General features: G+C 44.2%; 1 protein-coding gene across 2 annotated transcripts in view; it reads right to left on the bottom strand.

Moving 5' to 3' along the window:
• Positions 1 to 20,670, bottom strand: part of FNDC3B (fibronectin type III domain containing 3B) — a 258,662-nt gene that overhangs the window by 28,383 nt on the left and 209,609 nt on the right. For both annotated transcript variants that reach the window (XM_035132789.3, XM_060274365.2), the window contains exons 14-22: positions 17,180 to 17,266; positions 13,719 to 13,857; positions 11,726 to 11,797; positions 10,839 to 10,957; positions 8,366 to 8,471; positions 5,420 to 5,595; positions 4,092 to 4,205; positions 2,950 to 3,099; positions 2,326 to 2,606 (exon numbers count right to left, since the gene is read on the bottom strand). In XM_035132789.3, coding sequence (XP_034988680.1) covers positions 2,326 to 2,606; positions 2,950 to 3,099; positions 4,092 to 4,205; positions 5,420 to 5,595; positions 8,366 to 8,471; positions 10,839 to 10,957; positions 11,726 to 11,797; positions 13,719 to 13,857; positions 17,180 to 17,266 — 1,244 coding nt within the window. The remainder of the gene's footprint in view (positions 1 to 2,325; positions 2,607 to 2,949; positions 3,100 to 4,091; positions 4,206 to 5,419; positions 5,596 to 8,365; positions 8,472 to 10,838; positions 10,958 to 11,725; positions 11,798 to 13,718; positions 13,858 to 17,179; positions 17,267 to 20,670) is intronic.

Genomic DNA, 20,670 nt, shown 5'->3' with positions numbered 1-20,670 from the left:
TGCAGGATGACCTCATCATAGCAATTCGCCTACAGAATGTAAGGCAGAAAGTTTTAAAGATTAGCATCATGGAACAGGGCTGTGTATATACTGCTTGTGCCATTAATCACCCAAATCCTGGAGCAAGAAATGACCAGTCCAGCATTGTAAGTTTCATGGACTGGCTGGAAGCAGAGGAGTGAAGGGAGGCATGAGCTAAGGAAGAAAGGCTCCGAACCAGGGGACTGGTGGAGGGACAATGATGAGTGGTCAGAGGGAGAAGAGGGAGCAGACTGGGAGGAGGAGGTGTCGGAAGCTGAAGAGGTAACAGGGTTTAGTGAGCAGGAGCAGGCTGTGGCAGAGAGAAGCCCAGAATCAGAGGCAGATGTGGAGGCTGGAGAAGAGAGGGCCCAAGAGGCAGAGCAGAGGCAGGCTGCTGAAGAAGCCAGGGGGGGGTCTGCTCTCCTGCTCCCCTCCCTGCTGGTCTCTCAGAACCAAACGAGGTCTGAAGAGGTCGGAGCAGGGACAGACAAGGCGACAAAGTCTCAGGCTGCTTGAGAAAGACTCAGGGAAGGAGGAGACTTGGAGAAGGCGGAGATCTTCAGTCCCCACGATCACCTCATAGACATAGGGGCAAGAGTTGCTGTGCTCACTAGACCTGAGCTGTTTTATTTATTTGAATAAAGAGTTGATTTCACTGGCACCTTGAGAGTTACTGCTGACCCATCTTCAGGAGCTATTTCTTCATAATAATATTAAGAGGCTTGCTGGACAAAGGTTCATCTAGTCTAGCATCTCCCCCCAGATTTCTTTGCACCGTGTAATCTCTGCGATAAATGCTTAACACAACCTTTCTTTTCGGCATTCACCCCATACAGCTGCCATTCTCTTGAGTGGGTGTTGTGTAGCAGTAGCCACAAATGGACAATGCCCCAATTCTGGTCCTGCCTGCAGGCTTTCCGTGGGAATCTGGTTGGCCACTGTGAGAACGGCATGCTGGACTAGATGGGTCACTCGCCCTGTCCTCTTATGTTCTTATGAATGACATTGGGTAAATAATTCCCCTAAGCCTCTGTTCCCCGTTTTATGGGGCTGATACTAATGGTCCCCTAATGGCCATGAAGCACCCTGTGAGCACCTAGCAGGCAATAACTAATAATAAAATTCAGTGTGCATTTCCCTGTCCCTTGCCATTATTAGAGATAATTTGGATTGAAGAGCCATTAGAAAGAGGCCCGAGGATGGGGCAGCTTTGAGCAATCTTAGAATTAACATTCGCCGGCCGACCTTTTACCGACATTCATTCCTAAATTAAAATAATTTCTCAGAAGTCCACAGGGGAAGAAAAAAGAAGAAGAATCATAATAATTATCAGCTAAGCCACTTATTTATCCACAAAGATACATTAACAGAGCTAATATGCACACTTAATAATGACTGCCCCAAATCTGAAAAATGAGCACACTGCACCGTGCAGCAAAACCTTTAATTGTTTCCCATATTTAGGATGTACGCTATAATTAGTTCAATCTGTTCTCATTTGCACAGCAATGCTGGAACAGCTATCATAGTTTCCAAACATCTAAAGACCAAAAAGAAGGTCAAAACCCTGAGTGAATGATGATAGTAAACAGACTGACCCAGGGCTTCCATGAAACGCTCCCACAATCTTAAGCATGGGTACCCTGTTTCTCATATTTTAAGACATACCCATAAAATAAGCCATAGCAGGATTTTTAAGCATTCAAGGAATATAAGCCATACCCCGAAAATAAGACATAGTGATAGGCGCAGCAGCAATGCTGGCCGCGGCAGGAGGAGGAGGAAAAAAATAAGACATCCCTTGAAAATAAGCCATAGTGTTGTTTTTTTGAGGAAAAAATAAATATAAGACATGTCTTATAATATGAGAAACACGGTAGCTACAAGTGAGAGGGGCTTGTGGGCAATGCTACTCCCAGGTTGTCTATCCCTGTCCTGCGAGCTCTTTGTGTGTGTTGGATGTGTGTTTGTTGTGCCTGTCAATCACTTGACGTGACAATGATTTTGCTATGTTAAACTATTTGGATTGCTTGGTTGTTTTGTTTATTGTGTTGCATTAATATGTTGTTCATTGCTCTGGGGGATGTTCAGACCAAAAGGTTTTGCATAAAGAAGCAGTGACATAATACAACACAACACAACACAAGGGGGAAGCAGCAATGAATGTGCTTTCTTAAAATGTTGTGTTATGCCATGTCCCCTCTGGCAGCCATTTTGTGACTGGCACCCAACAACAGCACTTTCTCAAAATTCAAAATGCGCCCACCGGACCAAAAACGGCTGCAGTTTTAAACCCGCACTTACCGGAATGTGGTTTCTGGAAGCAGGTCGCTAACGACGTAACTTGTGACGTTCCCCACCGGGATAATAACATCGCCGAGGTCGACGTTGTAAGAAATAATCTCAGACCCATTATTGCACGGTTCATCCCAGTTCAATACAAGGCACACAAAGGGTGAAATTGGAGAGGCATCCAAGTGCTCATCATCGGATACACAGAGAGTGGTCACGGCATCAGGGACTGACGCTGGGGCTGTACAGGTCACCAGGTCACTGTAAGGTCCTGCTCCTGCCTGGTTTATTGCCTGTGGAGTGAAACATTCATTGCATTACATCAAGTGCTACTTACACCCAAGGCCTTTCGGTGAATAGAGATATATGCTTCTGCCGCCTGAAGCAGCAGCCTCACTCTGCCTAATGGCTGGGCCGGCTCTGGTTTCGATGACCTTACAGACCTGCAATTATCCATAGAACTAAAGCTTGTAGTATTTGGAACTAAAATTCCATTTTAATTCTACCTAGATCCTAACTTGTTCGCAAAAAACCCACATTATTATACACTCGCATAAAGAAGAAAGGAGGTTACCTCCCGGCAGCAATACAAATAAAACCCTCTTCATGATCCTAAAGTTAAGCGTCTCGATTTACCTGTAGCCTACAGAAATAGTGAGCTGCGGCTGATAACTGGCTGATTTCAAAGGAGTTGCCTGTGCCACTGTAGGCGAGTTCTAAGGACTCTGCGTCTTCTCCCCACTCCAGTCTGTATTCTGAGATGTCAGCACCAAAGCTCTCAGGACTCTGAAACACAAACACACGCCTGTTGGGTCAAATCTGAGCCTAAAATGGTCTTAACACAGGTTAACAAGGAAGGAAAGTGCTTAAAAAACAAAACTGAGATCATTTAAATTGTGCCTGGGTGTGTGGCTGAGCAGGGGCTAAGAGTCTCAAGAATGGAGGTCCATCCTGATTTAAACCTTTTTTTCTTAGCACTGGCGGTCTCCAGCAGTGCTGTTCTAGCTGCGTTTCAGTGCAGATTTTAAAAATCAGGAATGAGCGGAATTCCACTGAGAGGAAATCAGCAGGAAGCTGAGACCTAATCAAGATATGAAATGCTGAGGAACAGAAAGTTAAGCCATCCAGAATTGTGGGTTTTTTTGGGGGGGGGGGCAGGCTCGGTTCTCAGTCTGCTTTGGGTTTCTAAGGGAAAGGAAGAGTTAAATAGTGATTCGGTAAAAACAAAAAGGGCTCTTAGAAGTTGGCTTCTATGGAGGAAGAAGAGTGAGGCAAACCTCAGGCCCTTTTGGCTTCAGCCAAGGAGAAAGGGGTTAGTCTTACACATCTGGGTCACATTGCCAGGCGGGGATGCTGAGGAGGACGCATTAAAAAAAGGGGCTAAGGAGATAGACAAAACTCCAGCCAGGAAAGGATTCTACAATCACACATTTAGGCTTTCGGAATACAGTAGTGGTTTAAGATTCAGTCTGCTAAATTATTGTTTTCTCGAGGAATGAAAGGCTATGTATTGTGATCATTACACAACCTGCACTCGTTTATTTCAAACTTTCAAACTCTGCATACGGAGCAAACAGCAATCTGCAGAAAACTCAAATTCACGTTTGTTCCGAATGAGTGCTAAAGAGTGGCTTTAACATGGGGAAAGCTCAGGGGCAAAAACAGCAACAACAACACCCAAACAGTGCAGACCCGTGCCTGGAAAGGTTAAGTGTGGATAAGCCCTAGGTGGGAGCTGCAAACTGAAAATTACGATACTTAAAAAACGCCCCTCTTACCTCCCAGCTAACAAGTACACTTGTATCGGAAATGAAGGCAATGGAAGGTGCTCTGCACTGCCCGGGGGGCCCAGCAGCGGTTGTGAGTATTGTGGCTTCGGAATACGTCCCATACTAAAGGAAGGAAAATAAAACATATATATTATTACACAATATAAACCACACATATTATTTGTTAGTATATTTAAATGAAGGATCTTGATTGACATTTCTCTTCATTTTCCTCCCCACACTTCAAAAGCCATATCCGTTCACAAAACAACCTCTTGGCCCAATAAGAGGATTTCTTTCCCTCCTGGCTAAAATCAAGTCTCCCATCCTTCATAGCAAGTACCTCAGGATTGCTAGCGAACCCTCCTTCTCCACAGATATAATGCTCTTGAACATTCAGTGTGGCATCCCAGAAGCCTAGCCTACAGTCAAGGAAAGAAACTAGCTTGTAGCCTGTTGCATAAGTTGGGTTGTACTCAACTAAGTCACACTCAGGGTAGGCCCACTGAAACTGGCGTTGACTATTGATGCCAGTAAGCCTACTCTTGAGTATGGCTTTGTGGTGTACAACCCTACATTCAATCACTGAGGGAAAGGACCAGGGAGACATGGGTCATATCCACGCCATCTGTTTAAACTTTAAACAGCACCATTTTAACCATCGTGGATCCCCTCCACCAAATAATTCCAGCCAAAGGCCTGGTTGAAGAGGAGCGCTTCGTCTGGTGCCTAAAGATGTATAATCCAGGCGTTAGACAAATCTCCCTGGGGAGTCTTCTACAAACAGGGAGCCACTGCAGAAAAGGCCCATTCTCATGTTGCCCCCCCCCCAGACCTCTGGTGGAAGAGGCACACAAAGAAGGACCTCATGATTATTGCAGGGTCTAGGTCAGAGACCTTGGACTGGTCAGTACCTCTCAGCCTGACCTACCTCACACAGAGTTGTTAAGAATAAAAAAGGGAGGGGCACATTAAGCTCCTTGAAGGTAGGCCTTGCAATGTAATAAATAAATAGGAATATTGTCACAATGTGTGGTGTAGTGGTTAAGAGCGGTGGACTCGTAATCTGGTGAACCGGGTTCGCATCTCCGCTCCTGCTGGGTGACCTTAGGCTAAGTCACACTTCTCTGAAGTCTCTCAGCCTCACACACCTCACAGAGTGTTTGTTGTGGGGGAGGAAGGGAAAGGAGAATGTTAGCCGCTTTGAGACCCCTTAAGGGGAGTGATAAAGCGGGATATCAAATCCAAATGCTTCTTCTTCTTCACAAGCTTCTGATCAGAGCTGCAATTTCAACCCAATGGTTTCCCCATGGACTCATTCCAACGCTTGGGCTTACCCCTCCGTCATTCAGGGCCCTCACTCTGAAGTGATAGGTTGTCCCAGGCAAGAGATTGTCGACCGTGCACTCGAGACCCGGACCATGATACACCTCTGATGTCGCCTCTTTGGGGCCAGTCATTTCTACACTGTATGCCGAGATGTGACAACTGCTGTCTGACACAGGAGGAGCGTCTGGATAAAAAAAGACATTATAATAATTACTATATTCTTAATATTTATTCATCACCCGCCCTTCACCCTAAGGTCCCAGGGTGGGTCACAATAGTAAAACACAACAAGGGAAAAGGTTTTAAACAACTTACAACCATAAAAATAAGGTGGGTCCTAAAATAATAAGTGTCAAAAGCCTCAAAGTAAAGAAGGGCATCCTCCAGAAGCTGTATTAAGCTGGTGTGTGTGTGTGTGTGTCCCCCCAAATAATATTAGTTTTCCAATTTTTAAAACAAATCAATGCCAAATTACATCAAATTTAATAACCCCACCAAAGCTGACTTCCCATTCTTCGTCCAAGATGTGTCCCCACATTTGTATTTATGCTTTTCAAGTTTGTACATTTCACAAATTTTACAATCATTTCTGCGGTTCATTAAATTTATTTTTAATATCTTCTGCATACCCAAATTAACTTAATTTACCAAACTGACTTATTCATCTACTTTAAATATATACTCTTATAAAACTGCAGGTTATTACAATAATCCTGCCAATGTTCTTATCTGATATTCTATATCAATTCACCTTTCATTCCTTATATTCAATCTACAATTATTAATTTTTGTCTTCCTTCCCCATTATCCATTAGCTGTTGGTTTATTAATTCCTGCCCACATATTGACGTAACAGTATCATATTCCCGCATTGTGCCAGGAAGCACACAGCACCCCCCACCCCTTTTTTGAGTGGCGGTGGCGAATTTTCACTAACTCCTCTGATAAGAGCAATAGCTAAAACAGATAATCCACAGGATGCAATGTGGTGCAGGTAACCAACTTGGACGGCTTAAAAAAGGGATTAGACAGGGCTGCTTTCAGTTGTTTATTTCCTTGACTTCTGATGGGAGTGCGTTCCACAGGGTGGGCGCCACTACCGAGAAGGCCCTCTGCCTGATTCTCTGTAACCTCACTTCCCGCAATGAGGGAACCGCCAGAAGGCCCTTGGCGCTGGACCTCAGTGTCTGGGCTGAACGATGGGGGTGGAGACGCTCCTTCAGGTATACTGGACTGAGGCCATTTAGGGCTTTAAAGGTCAGCACCAACACTTTGAATTGTGCTCGGAAACGTACTGGGAGCCAAGGTAGGTCTCTCAGGACCGGTGTTATATGGTCTCGGCAGCCACTCCCAGCCACCAGTCTGGCTGCCGCATTCTGGATTAGTTGTAGTTTCCGGGTCACCTTCAAAGGTAGCCCCACGTAGAGCTCATTGCAGTAGTCCAAGCGGGAGATAAACAGTAAGGCTACCCTTTTAACCTTACCTCACCGTCAGGTTCCCCCACCCTTGTACCCAGGTGTCCTGATTGCCCGGAACCTTGTGTTCCTGAATTTCCCTGCAACCACAGAGCTGTTGCAGAAAGATGTCCCAGCAGTAGCGATGGGGCGAAAGGAAGAGCCTTCCCTCCACCACTATTGAAGATAAGGCCAGTCCATGACTATTGTGAGAATAGGTCTGCAGTGAAGGTTCCATTTCAAGAAAACGGAACTTTTTTCTTCTCTTTCTTCGTCTCTTGCAACACCTGCACAGCAGCTCTTTTTGGGTAACGAAGCGGCTTGCACTTTTATCTCAAACTGCATTCAAGCCAACTGAACAGCACACTCAAGCGCACAGCAAGGTTGATTCCTTCCTTGTCAGCAAGCGGAGCTTTCTCCCCATTTAGCTTCTGGTTAAAACTAATGGCCAGCAGAATGGGGGCGGGGGGCGGGAAGGGCCATGAATGCTTTGAAAACAAGGGTGAACTATAAAATGTGTTGTATAAAACCCATCGTCCTTCAGCTGCAGCTCAAATGCATTTGTTGCTGCAGTACAGTGGTACCTCCGGTTGCGTACAGGATCTGTTCCAGAGCTCTGATCGGATCCCGAGCTTTCCGCAACCGGAAGGACTGCTTTTGCGCATGCGCGCAGTAGAGCGCTTCTGCGCATGCGGCAAAACCTGGGGAAATACTTTTGGGTTTGCCGCATTTGCATCCTGAAGGATACACAACCGGAGATATGCGTATCCAGAGGTACCACTGTATATTAAAGCACACAAATTAAGTGCGCAAATTGCACAGTTTTATTTACTAAAATCTCAATTTCCTATGGAAACCCTTTAGACATCTAACACTAATTATTTACAATATAGTAATCCTATATATTATTATGAGGGACGCGGGTGGCGCTGTGGTCTAAACTACACCGCCTAGGGCTTGCTGATCAGAAGGTTGGCGTTTCGAATCCCTGCGACGGGGTGAGCTCCCGTTGCTCGGTCCCAGCTTCTGCCAACCTAGCAGTTCGAAAGCATGTCAAGTGCAAGTAGATAAATAGGTACCGCTCTGGCGGGAAGGTAAACGGCGTTTCTGTGCGCTGCTCTGGTTTTGCCAGAAGCGGCTTAGTCATGCTGGCCACATGACATGGAAAAGCTGTCTGCGGACAAACATCAGCTCCCTCGGCCAGTAAAGCGAGATGAGCGCCGCAACCCCAGAGTCGTCCGCAACTGGACTTAACAGTCCGGGGTCCCTTTATCTTTATATATTATTATATTATCTCCCCCCCTACACCGCTTGCCGCCTCTGGCTGGGAAAAAGCTGCAGTTTGAACCCCCAAAGTAGAGTTGACAATACTGAGTTAGATGGACTTTTATTTACTGTAGTTGCAGGTACCTTTTCAACAAACGAAAACAAAAAAAAAACCCTGTGCTGTTGGAACAGGAGAAAACCAATTACGAAAGCAAGCTCCTCTTCCCAGCTTACCCCATTGCAGCTGCACTTCCTTATGCTTTGGTTTGCCAAGTACTCTGGGTGGCTGACACTGGCCCGGAGCGACGCTTAGTGTACGGACAAGTAAACTTTCGGAACACTGGAAAAAGAAGCAATGCAAATTAGATTGAAGACCCATCTGGGCATTCACTTCACACAGTGGAGGGAGAGGGGGTGGGAAGAGGGGGTGGCTACCAGCCTGCCAGCCGTCTACGGTGCTTGTGTGCACAGGAATTGTCTGTGGGGTGGGTGGGGGAGCCTTCTACATGTGGCACAGAGTCCAAAAGCACATGAGGGCCATCCCCTTGCTGAAGCTAAGCAGGTCTGAATCTGACCAGTGCCTGGATGAGTGACCAACTGGGGCAGAAAATGCAAGCTGCCTTGGGTTCCACGACGGAAGAAAGGCGGAATTATAAATCTAAGGAAATAAATACAGTGCTACCTTGGTCCTCGAACAACCTTAGTTGTTGAACAAATCAGCTCCCGAATGCCGAAAATCCGGAAGTGTTCCTGTTTTCAAACTTTTTACGGAAGCCGAACGTCCGACGCGGCTTCTGCTTGAACAGGAAGCTCCTGCAGCCAACCAGAAGCCGCGCTTGGTTTTTGAATGGTTTCGGGAGTCAAACTGACTTCCGGAACGAATTAAGTTCGAGAAACAAGGTAACACTGTAATAATAATAAAAAATTCATGGGCTTTCCCAGTGATTTGGAGCAGCGCATGCAGAGAGGGCTGCTCTTTCCAGGTGTTCCTCCTCAACAGGCTGTGTGGGCAGGTGAGTGAATCTGCGAGGGATGGGGGCAAGCAAGCACAGCTCCATTCTCCCACTCTGTATGACGGTTCCTCACATGGAGCGAATCCCCGAATAGGGCTTTAACTGAGCTCGCTAATTGGATTGCCTGCGGATACCTGCCCTTGTTTTTCTTTAAAAAACCAATTTCCCCACCCAGGATGTGCACAAAAGTACAGTCAGGCAATTGCAGATTTTCCGTATAGTCGTACCTTGGATCTCAAACATCGTGGCTCCTGAACAAATTGGCTCCCGAACGATCGAAGCCCGGAAGTGAGTGTTCTGATTTTCGAACGATTTTTGGAAGCCAAACGTCCTGTGCGGCTTCTGATTGGCTGCAGGAGTGTCCTGCAGCCAATCAGAAGTCGCACCTTGGTTTTCAAACGGTTCCAGGAGTCGAACGGACTCCCAGAACGCATTCTGTTCGAGAACCAAGGTACGACGATACACACTTTTGCAGTTTTCAGGTTCTGTACGAATCTGACAGATCAAAAGGCAAAGTATAAGGCTATGTCAGTGGTTCTCGAAGGCTGTGGTGTGCCACATTGGTGTGGCAGGAGAGGATGGCAAGATTCAAGGACAATTAAAGAAACCTTTAAACATTTTGTTGCAGTATAATAAAAATAACAATAGTTTTATACGTTCTGGATGTCCCATTGTCGTATTATAAAGAAGTTGTGTTTTATGTTAAAAACCAAGCACTGCTAGGAGTTATTTCTTTTTGTTTTCCAACACATTTCTTTATCAATAAAAAATTCGCATGGCACGAGCAAATTTTTATTCTGAAAGTGTGGCCCAGAGAAAAGAGTTTGAGAACCACTGGACGATGCACTCGAAATAGTTACAGTGGTACCTCGCAAGACAAATGCCCTGCAAGACGAATTTTTCGCAAGACGAATGTGTCTTGTGATCTGATTTGTTTTGTGAAAAATTCGTCTTGCGAATCGCGGTTTCCCATAGGAATGCATAGAAATTTAATTAATGCGTTCCTATGGGCAAAAAAAGAAATTTCAATGCATTCCTATGGGAAACCGTGATTCACAAGACAAATTTTTCGCAAAACGAATTGACTCGCAGAACAAATTAAATTCGTCTTGCGAGGCACCACTCTATATGAGCACAGCGAGGAAAAATAAAAATGAAGGGATTGAGTGGCATGGAAAAAACAACCAATCCGCTCACCTCAGGACACCGAAACCAATAGTCTGAGACCCTAAGTGGAGTTTATTAGCTTCCCCAGCTAAAAAGATGATCTCCCTATCAGGTAAACCTGAATCTACAGGGCAAAAGCATAGAGACTGGTGTTCTTTGACAGTAATGTCACATGGATTGGAAATGAAATGGAGAACGCACACAGCTGCAAGCACGCAATAAACTCTGGTGCGGGGAATCCCTGGATAGCCTTAGGTCTTGAAGTCACAATGGCGCATTAAGAAGATGCAACCCCACACGTATTTTGTGTGCACATATAAATAAAGACTGATCTGCGCTCTCCTAACCTCAAATAAAAATATACAAAGCACTAGCTTGATATCTCAACCAGTGCTTAGAACAGGTATGTGGCGGGTGGGGTGAGATGGGGAGAAATAAAAGAGAATTCCCCGCTTCCCCATAATTAATTAGGTGAATGGCAGCAGGGCTAGGAGGAGAGGTACTTTTCACTGTTAAGCCATACTTACCTGACTGTGTCCACCAGTGCTAATACAGCATGCCCGGAGCTTATACAAAGTCCCTGGTTTCAAGTAAGTACACGGACATTCTGTAGCCGATCCTCTGTAAGCCACTTCCCATTGATTTGCTGAAAGGTTAATTGGGCTCGCTCAGGTAACTGATAAACAATTACTATAGGGCTAAGGTACTATTTAGATTTCATTAAGCCACAGGCCTTCCAGTAATTAATAGAAACGGTTGCTTTATAGGGAGAAGTGGTCTATAGATTTAAACCAAAAAAATAATGAACCAAGGCTCATTTACCTACTGAAAAGGCTTCCTGAAAGTGGTTCTCCATTAAAAAGGTACAGGTGGTCATTTTGTTTTGCTGGCTTTGTACAAAAGCCTCCATTCAAAGTTTTGTGACAGGCAGAACAAAAACCCAAAGGTTAAAATATAGGGTTATTCTCTTCTAAAAAATAACTATTAATGGCATTATATAAAACAAACCCTAGACACAATTTAAAACTTCTTAACTATGGTTTGTTTGTTTCCTAAAGGGGGTGGCTAATTTGCCAGGTATCCAATTAGCAATATAAAGTGAGAAACCTCTAAGTGAAATCAGGAAAAAATGCCATTCGCTGTTCACTTGTTTGCTACAGAATCGAATTAAATATAAAAAAATATAAAAAAATAAAAATATTATCAAATGCAACAACACGTCTCATACTTCCTGCTCCTTTAGTCAATGGAAAATAAATCCACAATAAAAAAAATCCTGGTTGGGCGATAACTCAAATGAAATAGTTTGATACAATCTAAAATATTTGATATACAACCTCATTTAGATAATTATTATAACCCTCTTCTCAACTGTTGATATTCAATAATGTTTTCTTGCAATAGTTCAATTTACCTTCAGAGCTTCCTTCTGAAATTTCTAACAGGTAATTTAGGATTTCTGAACCACCATTATCCTGAGGAGGGTCTGTTAAAAAAGGAAAAAAAGATCTTGTTACAGAAGCTACAGAAGAGGGCAGGCATGAATTCTTCACAGGTGACTAGTAGATTCAGAATCTATTCTTTTTGACATGTTGGATCCCCTCTGTACAGTGCAAAGATCATCCACCAGATCCCATCTTAAATACCACACAGCGGCCAAAGACACTGGAATGAACCCAGCAAGTTATGGGTTGCTACAGCAGAGCAGCTGTAGGAACTCCCAGCTGCACTGGCGTATTCTCAGCTGATGCTGACTTGATGGGAATCAAGGACATACACGTGCAATTCTTTACTCTTTCCACTCCCAACCCTCGGTTTCATGCCCACTGCCCCATGTTGGAGGCACACATGCTAGAGAAGTATGGAGGGTTATATTCAACTTTTACTCAAAGTAAGCCCACAGAAATTAAGAACGCAAGAAGAGCCTGCTGGATCAGACCAATGGCCCATCTCACCCAGCATCCTGTTCTCACAGCAGTCAACCATATGCCTGTGGGAAGACCAGCAATCAGGATTCGAACACAAGAGCTCTCTCCTTTTCCCGCAGCTGCCATTCAGAAGCATTGCTGTCACGGATCTAAGTTCACCATGAGCTTTAATTTCAACGGTCTACTCTGAGTAATACTTACTCAAATACAACCCGCAGGAATTTGATACCCGTGTTCTAAAATGATTATTGTTTTATCTTTGATTGTACTACTAAACTTCCAGCTGACCACCTTGTTACTGGATCTTTCAGGTTATAAAGCCAGCCAAAACTTGCATTAAGCATAGATATTTCATTCAGGTTCCCTGCCAATCTGCTGCCTCTGTGGCTTGCTCCTTCCCGTTCCTGGAACAACATCCACCTTCTCATTCTTTCTTTCTTTCTTTCTTTCTTTCTTTCTTTCTTTCTTTCTTTCTTTCTTTCTTTCTTTCTCTCTCTCTCTCTCTCTCTCTCTCTCTCTCTCTCATGTTAAAAAAATGCTTGTTGCTTCATCATAGCTGTCAACTTCCCCCCCTTTTAAAGGGAAATTTCCTTATTCCGAATACGATTCCTCGCGAGAAAAGGGAAAAGTTGACAGCTATGTGCTTCGTGTTAACTTTCGCATATCATTTTCTCTCTGTTTTTTAAGCTATAAAAAACTTCCGCATTAAAAAATATGCAGAAAATTGAATCTTGGAACTTCTGCATGCAAAGCAGGTGTTCTGCTACAGAGCAACAAACATTTCCCATATGAGTTCCTTTTCCTTATATGTTATAACTAGTATAAAAAGGTAAAGGTAAAGGGACCCCTGACCCCTGTCCAGTCGTGACCGACTCTGGGGTTGCGCGCTCATCTTGCATTATTGGCCGAGGGAGCTGGCGTATAGCTTCCAGGTCATGTGGCCAGCATGACAAAGCCGCTCCTGGCAAACCAGAGCAGCACATGGAAACGCCATTTACCTTTCCGCTGTAGCGGTTCCTATTTATCTACTTGCATTTTGACGTGCTTTCGAACTGCTAGGTTGGCAGGAGCTGGGACCAAGCAACGGGAGCTCACCCCGTCACAGGGATTCGAACCGCCGACCTTCTGATCAGCAAGCCCTAGGCTCAGTGGTTTAACCCACAGTGCCACCTGGGTCCCATATAACTAGTATAGCCCCTCTATTTTGAGACCTAGTCTCTTTCTTGGACCAGTCTAGTTGGCCCTTATCTGTGCACCTCTGCCCATTTCCCCCCCTCCTCTCTTCCTTGCTACGCCACTCTCCGATTTCTTTCTCTACCTGCATACAGACAGGTGTGCAGTCTCTCTCATAGTGGAAAATGGAATGCCAAACAGAAACCACTACAATAGCACCTTCCTGCAACTCCAGACCCCCTCCTGATTCCACAATTTAAAGATGCGAGACGACGAAAGCCCAGTATTACGCAAAAGGCACCTTACCCCATTTGACGCTGAAGCCTTGAGATGTGATTGGCCCTTTCACAGTGGGTCTGGTGGGAGGCCCCGGCCTGTCAGGGCTTGTTGTACAGACCAAGACGTCGCTGGGACTGCTCTTCCCTTCTACGTTGGAGGCAATGAGCTGCAACAAAATGGACGTGATTATCTCTGTGTTCCAAATTATAAGTTGCCTTGTGCAAGAGACCCGAAAGAATCACTTGAGAAAGTAAAGTAAGAGGGCTTTTAAACCAGAAAGTATATAAAGATTGGAAAATATTCAAAGAATATCTAAAAACATATTGCGGAACTAAACTGATCCTTGTAAAGCATACTGAATAATTGTTATGAGATGAGAATACAAGAAGATTAAGCAGGAGTAATACCGTACAACAGGGGTCCCCAGACTTACCGGGCTTTGGGCCGGTGCCCGCTGCGCCGACCGCGCGGCGGGCCAGAGGGCAGGGGAGTGCGCGCGCAGCAGGCCGGAGGGCGGGGGAGTGCGCGCCCGTGCGCATGCGCACACGGTCGTAAAAAAAATCGCCAAAAATCGCTTGTGCGCATGCATGCGTATGGGCCTCCCCCGACCCGGAAGTGCACCAGAAATGACCTCTTCTGGGTCGGGAGAGGCCCATACGCATGCGCACAAAGGATTTTCGGCGTTTTTTTTCCGATTTTGAAGATCGCCGCCGCGCCATAAGAGCGGGCGGGGGGTTGTCGCGGGCCGGATTGGGAGGCCAATTGGGCCGCATCCGGCCCGGGGGCCGTAGTCTGGGGACCCCTGCCGTATAAGGATGTGCGCTAAGTATAAAGAAAAAAAGAAAAACACAAATGATGTATATTCCTGCGTATAAGACTACTTTTTAACCCAGGAAACTCTTCTCAAAAGTCGGGGGTCGTCTTATATGTCGGGTCGAATTTCTTATACGGCAAGTATATCCCAAACTCTATATTTTAACTGGAAAAGTTGGGGGTCGTCTTATACGCCGGAATATATGGTACAATGCGAAGAATTGGAAGTTTTCTTTATTTGAGAAATGAATCCATATGACTGTAAATTATGGTTTTGTATGCTGTGTCTATTTTCCCCCCTTTCCCTTCCTTTTCTCCTTTTTTGTTCTAACTTTTTATTTCTCTTTCTTGATCTTATGTATGTATATATATGTGTATTTTAACCAAATTAAGATGATTTTAAAAAAAGAGAGAGAAAGTAAAATATGGGTGGCACCTCAACTAAGTTTTGCTCAAAGCAAAACCCACTGAAATCAATGAACCTCATTCATTTCAGTGGGTCTACTCAAGTACAACCTAGCCAACTAGTCTACGGGTGGATTTTAGTGTCTCAGAGGCCACCCAACTAATAATAATAATAATAATAATAATAATAATAATAATAATAATAATAATATTTATACCCCGCCTATCTGGCTAGCCTTCCCCACACAGTCTTAGCAAGCATCTCCTACACCAGGATCTGAAAGATGTTGGGTGCAAACCACCATAGGTTTTTTGTACTGGGGCTGTATCAAATGTTAGTCCTACTCAGAGTCGAACCATTAAAAACAATGGATATTACTCAACTTATTAATTTCAGTGGGTCTACTCTGAATGTAAGTTAGTTGAATACAACCCACTGAAGCGAACAGAACCTTCATTGGAATTAAGTCTGAATGAAATTAGTCATATTTATTTCCAAGTCACTTAATTTCTCTTATTGCACTTTCCGATGAAAAGAAGGGTCTCATTAAGCTTGGTGGGAACCCAAGGTTTGCAGGTATAATCTCCCAGTGGGGGGAGGGGGAGAGGGGAGGGGACAAAGGCAAAACCCCCAAATGACAAACAAATTGTTCAGTAAGGACTGAGTGCGCTCAATGTCCACGGAATGATTAATAATAGTAATAACAACTATTATCACCACCACCACAGTCATTTTATTTATACCCCACCCACCTGGCTGGGTTTTCCCAGCCACTCTGGGTGCCTTACAGAATACTGTATATATAACAAAATAAAGCATCAAACATTTAAAACTTCCCAATACAGGGCTGCCTGGCTGATTTTGGGGGGCGGGGGCGGGGCGGAGATAAAAATGGAAAATGGGTGCGAGAGGGAATGTACAGCAGCCCTTCACACACTTCAATTACTTTTCCATATTTTTTTCACTTGTAAATTTTCTATCACAAAACTGAGCAATTGTAAACAGGCCAACAACAAATTCCTTCCTCAGCACTGAAACTGGTTTCGAAGGTTTCTGAAACAACATAGAAACCTGCAAATTTTGTTTGCTAGGTGAAAGTGAAGCAGCAACTCCCATTCTAAACTGCTTTCAATTCCTGCAAAAATTGTCTGCCTCCCCCACCTGGAAATAGACTCTTAAAATAGTTATCAACAGGAGATAGGTCTTTCGTTCTGAATATTTCACGGCATTTTAATTGCTACTTCTTTGAGCAACTGTGTAAGAGCTGACACGGAATTTCAACAATGGAGCTGCTTTCATATTGCTAAGTAACTATTTCTGTAGACACAAATATATTTCAAATCAAGCTAAGAATTCTTACATGTACATAAAGTATAAACTCTCAAAAAACAAAGTTAGGGCATCATCTAGTGGTCAGATACTAAAATTACAACTAAAATTAAATCCAGATTTTTTTTTTGTGGGTGCAAATTCTAAGCACAACGAGGAGCAGCAAGCAGATGTAAATTAAATAGGAATGAAAGTTTTTAAATAAATCAATTTTTAATTAATTGGTAGGAACTCAATGTCAATGATAACTTGAGTGAAAGACATAAAAGGTTTCGTTTAAATGCTATTTTGGTTCGGACATGTTAGGGTAGCAGAGCAAAAAAGCTAAAATTCAATATGGCCTTTCCTTCTAACCATTTTAAAACTGGTTTTTGTTTATTAAATTGCTAGCTATTTTCCACCTGCTCCATGCATTGAGCACGGAGGTTTGCCAAATATGGTAAGGTTGCCATATTTCAAAAAGTAAAGACCAGGACACACCAAACCTTTTTTTAGGGAAGACCCCAAAATTGTTCAGTCTTTTTCCCCTTCTTCTTCACAAAAATGCCTTTCGGAAACCCCACCCTCCGGATGCCAATTCCGGACTTTTGCTTCTACCCCTCTTCCAAAATATTTTCATTGCTGTTTCAGTAACAGATAGCATAACGATATTTCAGAGTGTGAGCAAAAGAAATCGAAGATACATATCTATTGACAACAAAATAGGCTGCAATCCTAATCCTGGAGCAACAGGATTTAACAGAGTGGGGATGCCATCACCTGTAGCTGGAGCAGACAGCAGGGGGCATGCTAACTCCCCCAGACTGCCCCATCTTTTAACCCAATAATCCCAATTCTCCAAACATCTAATATGATCCATGTAAATATAACATCACAATATGAAGAGTTAAGTCCTGCAATAGAAAGGGGGTGTGTGTGAAAAAGGAGAGAGCGCACCTACCCTGAATTTATATTGTGTGCTTCTTTTAAGATTTTTCACAGTACATGTTCGGTCTTCTCCAGTGTACTTTGGGTGAAACACACTATCCTAAGGCGTAAAGGAGGAAATAAGTTAAACAGGAACTACAGAGGCAATTAAGGAACACTGTCAACCTCATTACGTCGCTAAGCGAAAAGGCACTGTTGCCCCATGACGACAGATTATCTTCTCTATCGCAGAATGTGCCTTTCATGCAGGCAAAATCCTCCAGGTTCCTCCCAGGACTGAATTATTATTATTTAGCTGGTTGCAGAATGTCTCTGGCACATTTGTTGTGGGCTTAAAAAGCAGGGGATGAGGGAGAGCGAGGGAACAAGCTGAGAACTTGGCAATACCTCTCAGGACTGCACCAGACCCTGCCCTCTTATCAAACCTTCCTGGGCTACCGTAGCCTGTTTGCCTCCTCAAACAACTGCGGCACTCAAACCAAACTTCCAAGCAGACAGAGCGCAACCCAGTGTTGGCTCTTCCAGCCATGTGGGCACCTTCTCACAAGGGGAGGCTCTTTTCACGAGCATGAATATAAAGCCTCATTTATGAGCTTTAAAGATTATCCTTAGACTGATAATCTAAGGCAACCGCCCTCTTCTGTCAAGAAAGATGACTTGCAAATGTGGCACCAAGCGCCCTGCATTTTGAGAAGTGGTCTCAAGTCATTTCATTTTCATTTGTTTACTGTTCTGTATTGTATTGTGCTTATTAGTATTTTAATTCATGTGGAGTGTTTTAATTGAGTTGATACAGAAACCGAGAAATTTCGTTGTTCCCGCAAGGGGACAATTACAATAAAGATCTATTCTATTCTATTCTGTTCTGTTCAGTTCTACCTGCTTGCCAATGCTTTGCTTATACAGTGGTGCCTCGCTAGACGAATTTAATTCGTTCCACGGGTCTTTTCTTATAACGAAAATTCGTCTAGCGAATCCCATAGGAATGCATTGAATTTTTTTCGAATTTTTTTTTTGCCCATAGGAACGCATGAATTGAATTTCAATGCATTCCTATGGGAAACCGCGATTCGCTAGACGAATTTTTCATAAAAAGAATTCGTCTAGCGAGGCAACCTCCGCTAGAAAAAAACCTTCCGTTAAGCGGAAATTTCGTTAAGCAGGGCATTCGTTAAGCGAGGCACCACTGTAAACTGATGGTGCACTACAAAGGTTATCAAACAAGCCAGAACACTGCGTAATGTGTGATAAACCTGGAATAGTTGTAAAATACTCATATTTGTGCATCGGTTGTGTGAGCCAGCCTTCCTTAACCTGGTGCCTTCCAGGTGCCTTGGACTACAACTCCTATCAGCCCCAGCCCACGAGGTTGATGGGATTTGTATTCCAAAACACTGGGCAAGCCTGACTGGTATGAGCCACTAATTCTTGCAAACATGAGCTGATGATTTAAGGCACCACCATCGGCTAGGTTTTTCCCCTAAAAAACAATGCCAAAAATTAGGGGGCGCCTTATACACGGATAGTGTCTCCCCACGCTTTCTTAAATCGGAGTCTTATAGACGGAAGGATACGGGGGAGTCTTATAGATGGAAGGATACGGTAATAATAATAGTACCCCACCCATCTGGCTGGGTTGCCCCAGCCACTCTGGTTGGCTTCCAACATATTAAAAACATAATAAAACATTAAACAAACTTCTCTACCCAGGGCTGCTTTCAGGTGTCTTCTAAAAGTTGTATGGTTACTTAACTCCTTGACATCCAGTGGGAGGGTATTCTACAGGGTGGGCGCCACTACCGAGAAGACCCTGATGCTATTTCATCACCATTAGAGGATGACTCATGGGGGCTACAAAGGACCCACCATGTTGCACTGAGATAGGGCAGGAGAGAAGCGACTCAACCTGAGCTTTGTCCTTAATCCCCCTCCCCCCCAAAAAACCCCCCAGTGTGTGTGCTTGACATACAGTGACAAGCTGCAATAAAAGGACTGCCTCTAATTGGACCCATTTGCTCTTTTGCTTTGGACAGGGAGCCATTTTGGGTGCAGCCCTGCACACATACCAAGTTCACACATGTTGATGCGGGAGCCTGCAACAGGGGCGAAGAGAAGAGCTGCCCAGAAAAGGGGGTGGGTGGGTGGGGAATTTAAGCAAAGCGCAGTGGAAACTAAGGACACATAGAAAGTACTCAGAAAAAGCTCTCCGCCTCCAACACTCCCTGGTCTGGTTTCACAAAGGATGCATAGATTGTCCCTTGCAGCCAAGGACACCATTATTTCTGGGTCCCTTCAATGTTGTTTCTATGGTACCACATAGCGAAACGTTTTGTGTCGCGAAGGTTTCATAGGAACGCTCAAGTGTAGCACTTTAAGCCCAGGACATCTGATGACGAAGGTTCAGGCTTGGATTCAGATATAACTTTTTTTACGGGTTGATAGGAGATCTTATTATTAATATAACCCTCTGTTCACAATGGACTCGAAGACCTATACAAATGCTATAAAAGGCCCTTGAGACATTCCGGGGCGTTGCGACTTTTCAGCTGAGGCTCTATCAGTAACAACCAGGAAGACAATTCAATAAGCAGCAGCCCCCAATTTATTCAGATTGGTGCAGCTGCATGAATTTCTGCCTCTGTAGCTATTAAAACAGTCTAGTGGGGCCTGCAACAAAACTTTGCAGCATGGAGTGCTGCAACAGCCACCCACAAACCCTTACAGGATGTGTCATTCCAACCACACTAGCCCTGGCTTTCTGCCCTGCCTCATCATCCCAATAATCTGTGAGTATTCCTTCCCCAATCATCCCCTCATTTTCTCCCACTGCCCTCTAGATTCCCCCCCAAAAACCTTTATTTTTTCCTTCCTGCAAAGGGTAGGTTTTCCCCAAGCCTGCTAATATATCCTTCTCCCTGTCTCTGTCTCTGTGTGTGGCATTTTGGCCGCATAAAGGATCCACACCGATAGAATGAGCTCACTATTTAATTTATCAAATGACATATAACAGATGAAAGTATAAGAGTTTTGCTTCGTGGTTTCATGAGCTCCAAAGTCTACTTGGAGCAAACAAATCCCAGCCAAGACTTCTGCTGGAGACTCTGTGACACAGAACTATTCCACTTCTTTCCCAACTTCTCTACCATGAAGACACAGCATGGGTGGCAGTTATGTGCTGCCAACCTGAAAGAATTAACCTTTGCTCAACCCAGAGCCGTGGTTTTCCTCAGGAGTTGGTCAACTTCCGTGGATGTCAACTGACCCAGAGTTATCGTGTTGACGTATCCTGACAGTTCCCAAACTTTTTTCATCACCAACCTCTTGAAATTTTCTGATGGTCTTGGTGGACCACTTAAATGACTTTTCTGCCTGTTGTGGCAACTCTAATTCACTTTGGGAGATGCTGCATCATTGAATTTCTATTCCTTCTTTTATTTATGTTGCATTGCACTTTGCATTCTATAGAAATCAAACTATAATATACAATAAAATGCAATATACAAA

The sequence above is a fragment of the Zootoca vivipara genome, chromosome 5 (genome assembly GCF_965207765.1).
Source record: "Zootoca vivipara chromosome 5, rZooViv2.hap1.1, whole genome shotgun sequence".
NCBI classification, from domain to species: Eukaryota; Metazoa; Chordata; class Lepidosauria; order Squamata; family Lacertidae; genus Zootoca; species Zootoca vivipara.
This window is presented reverse-complemented; position numbering and strand designations above follow the sequence as displayed.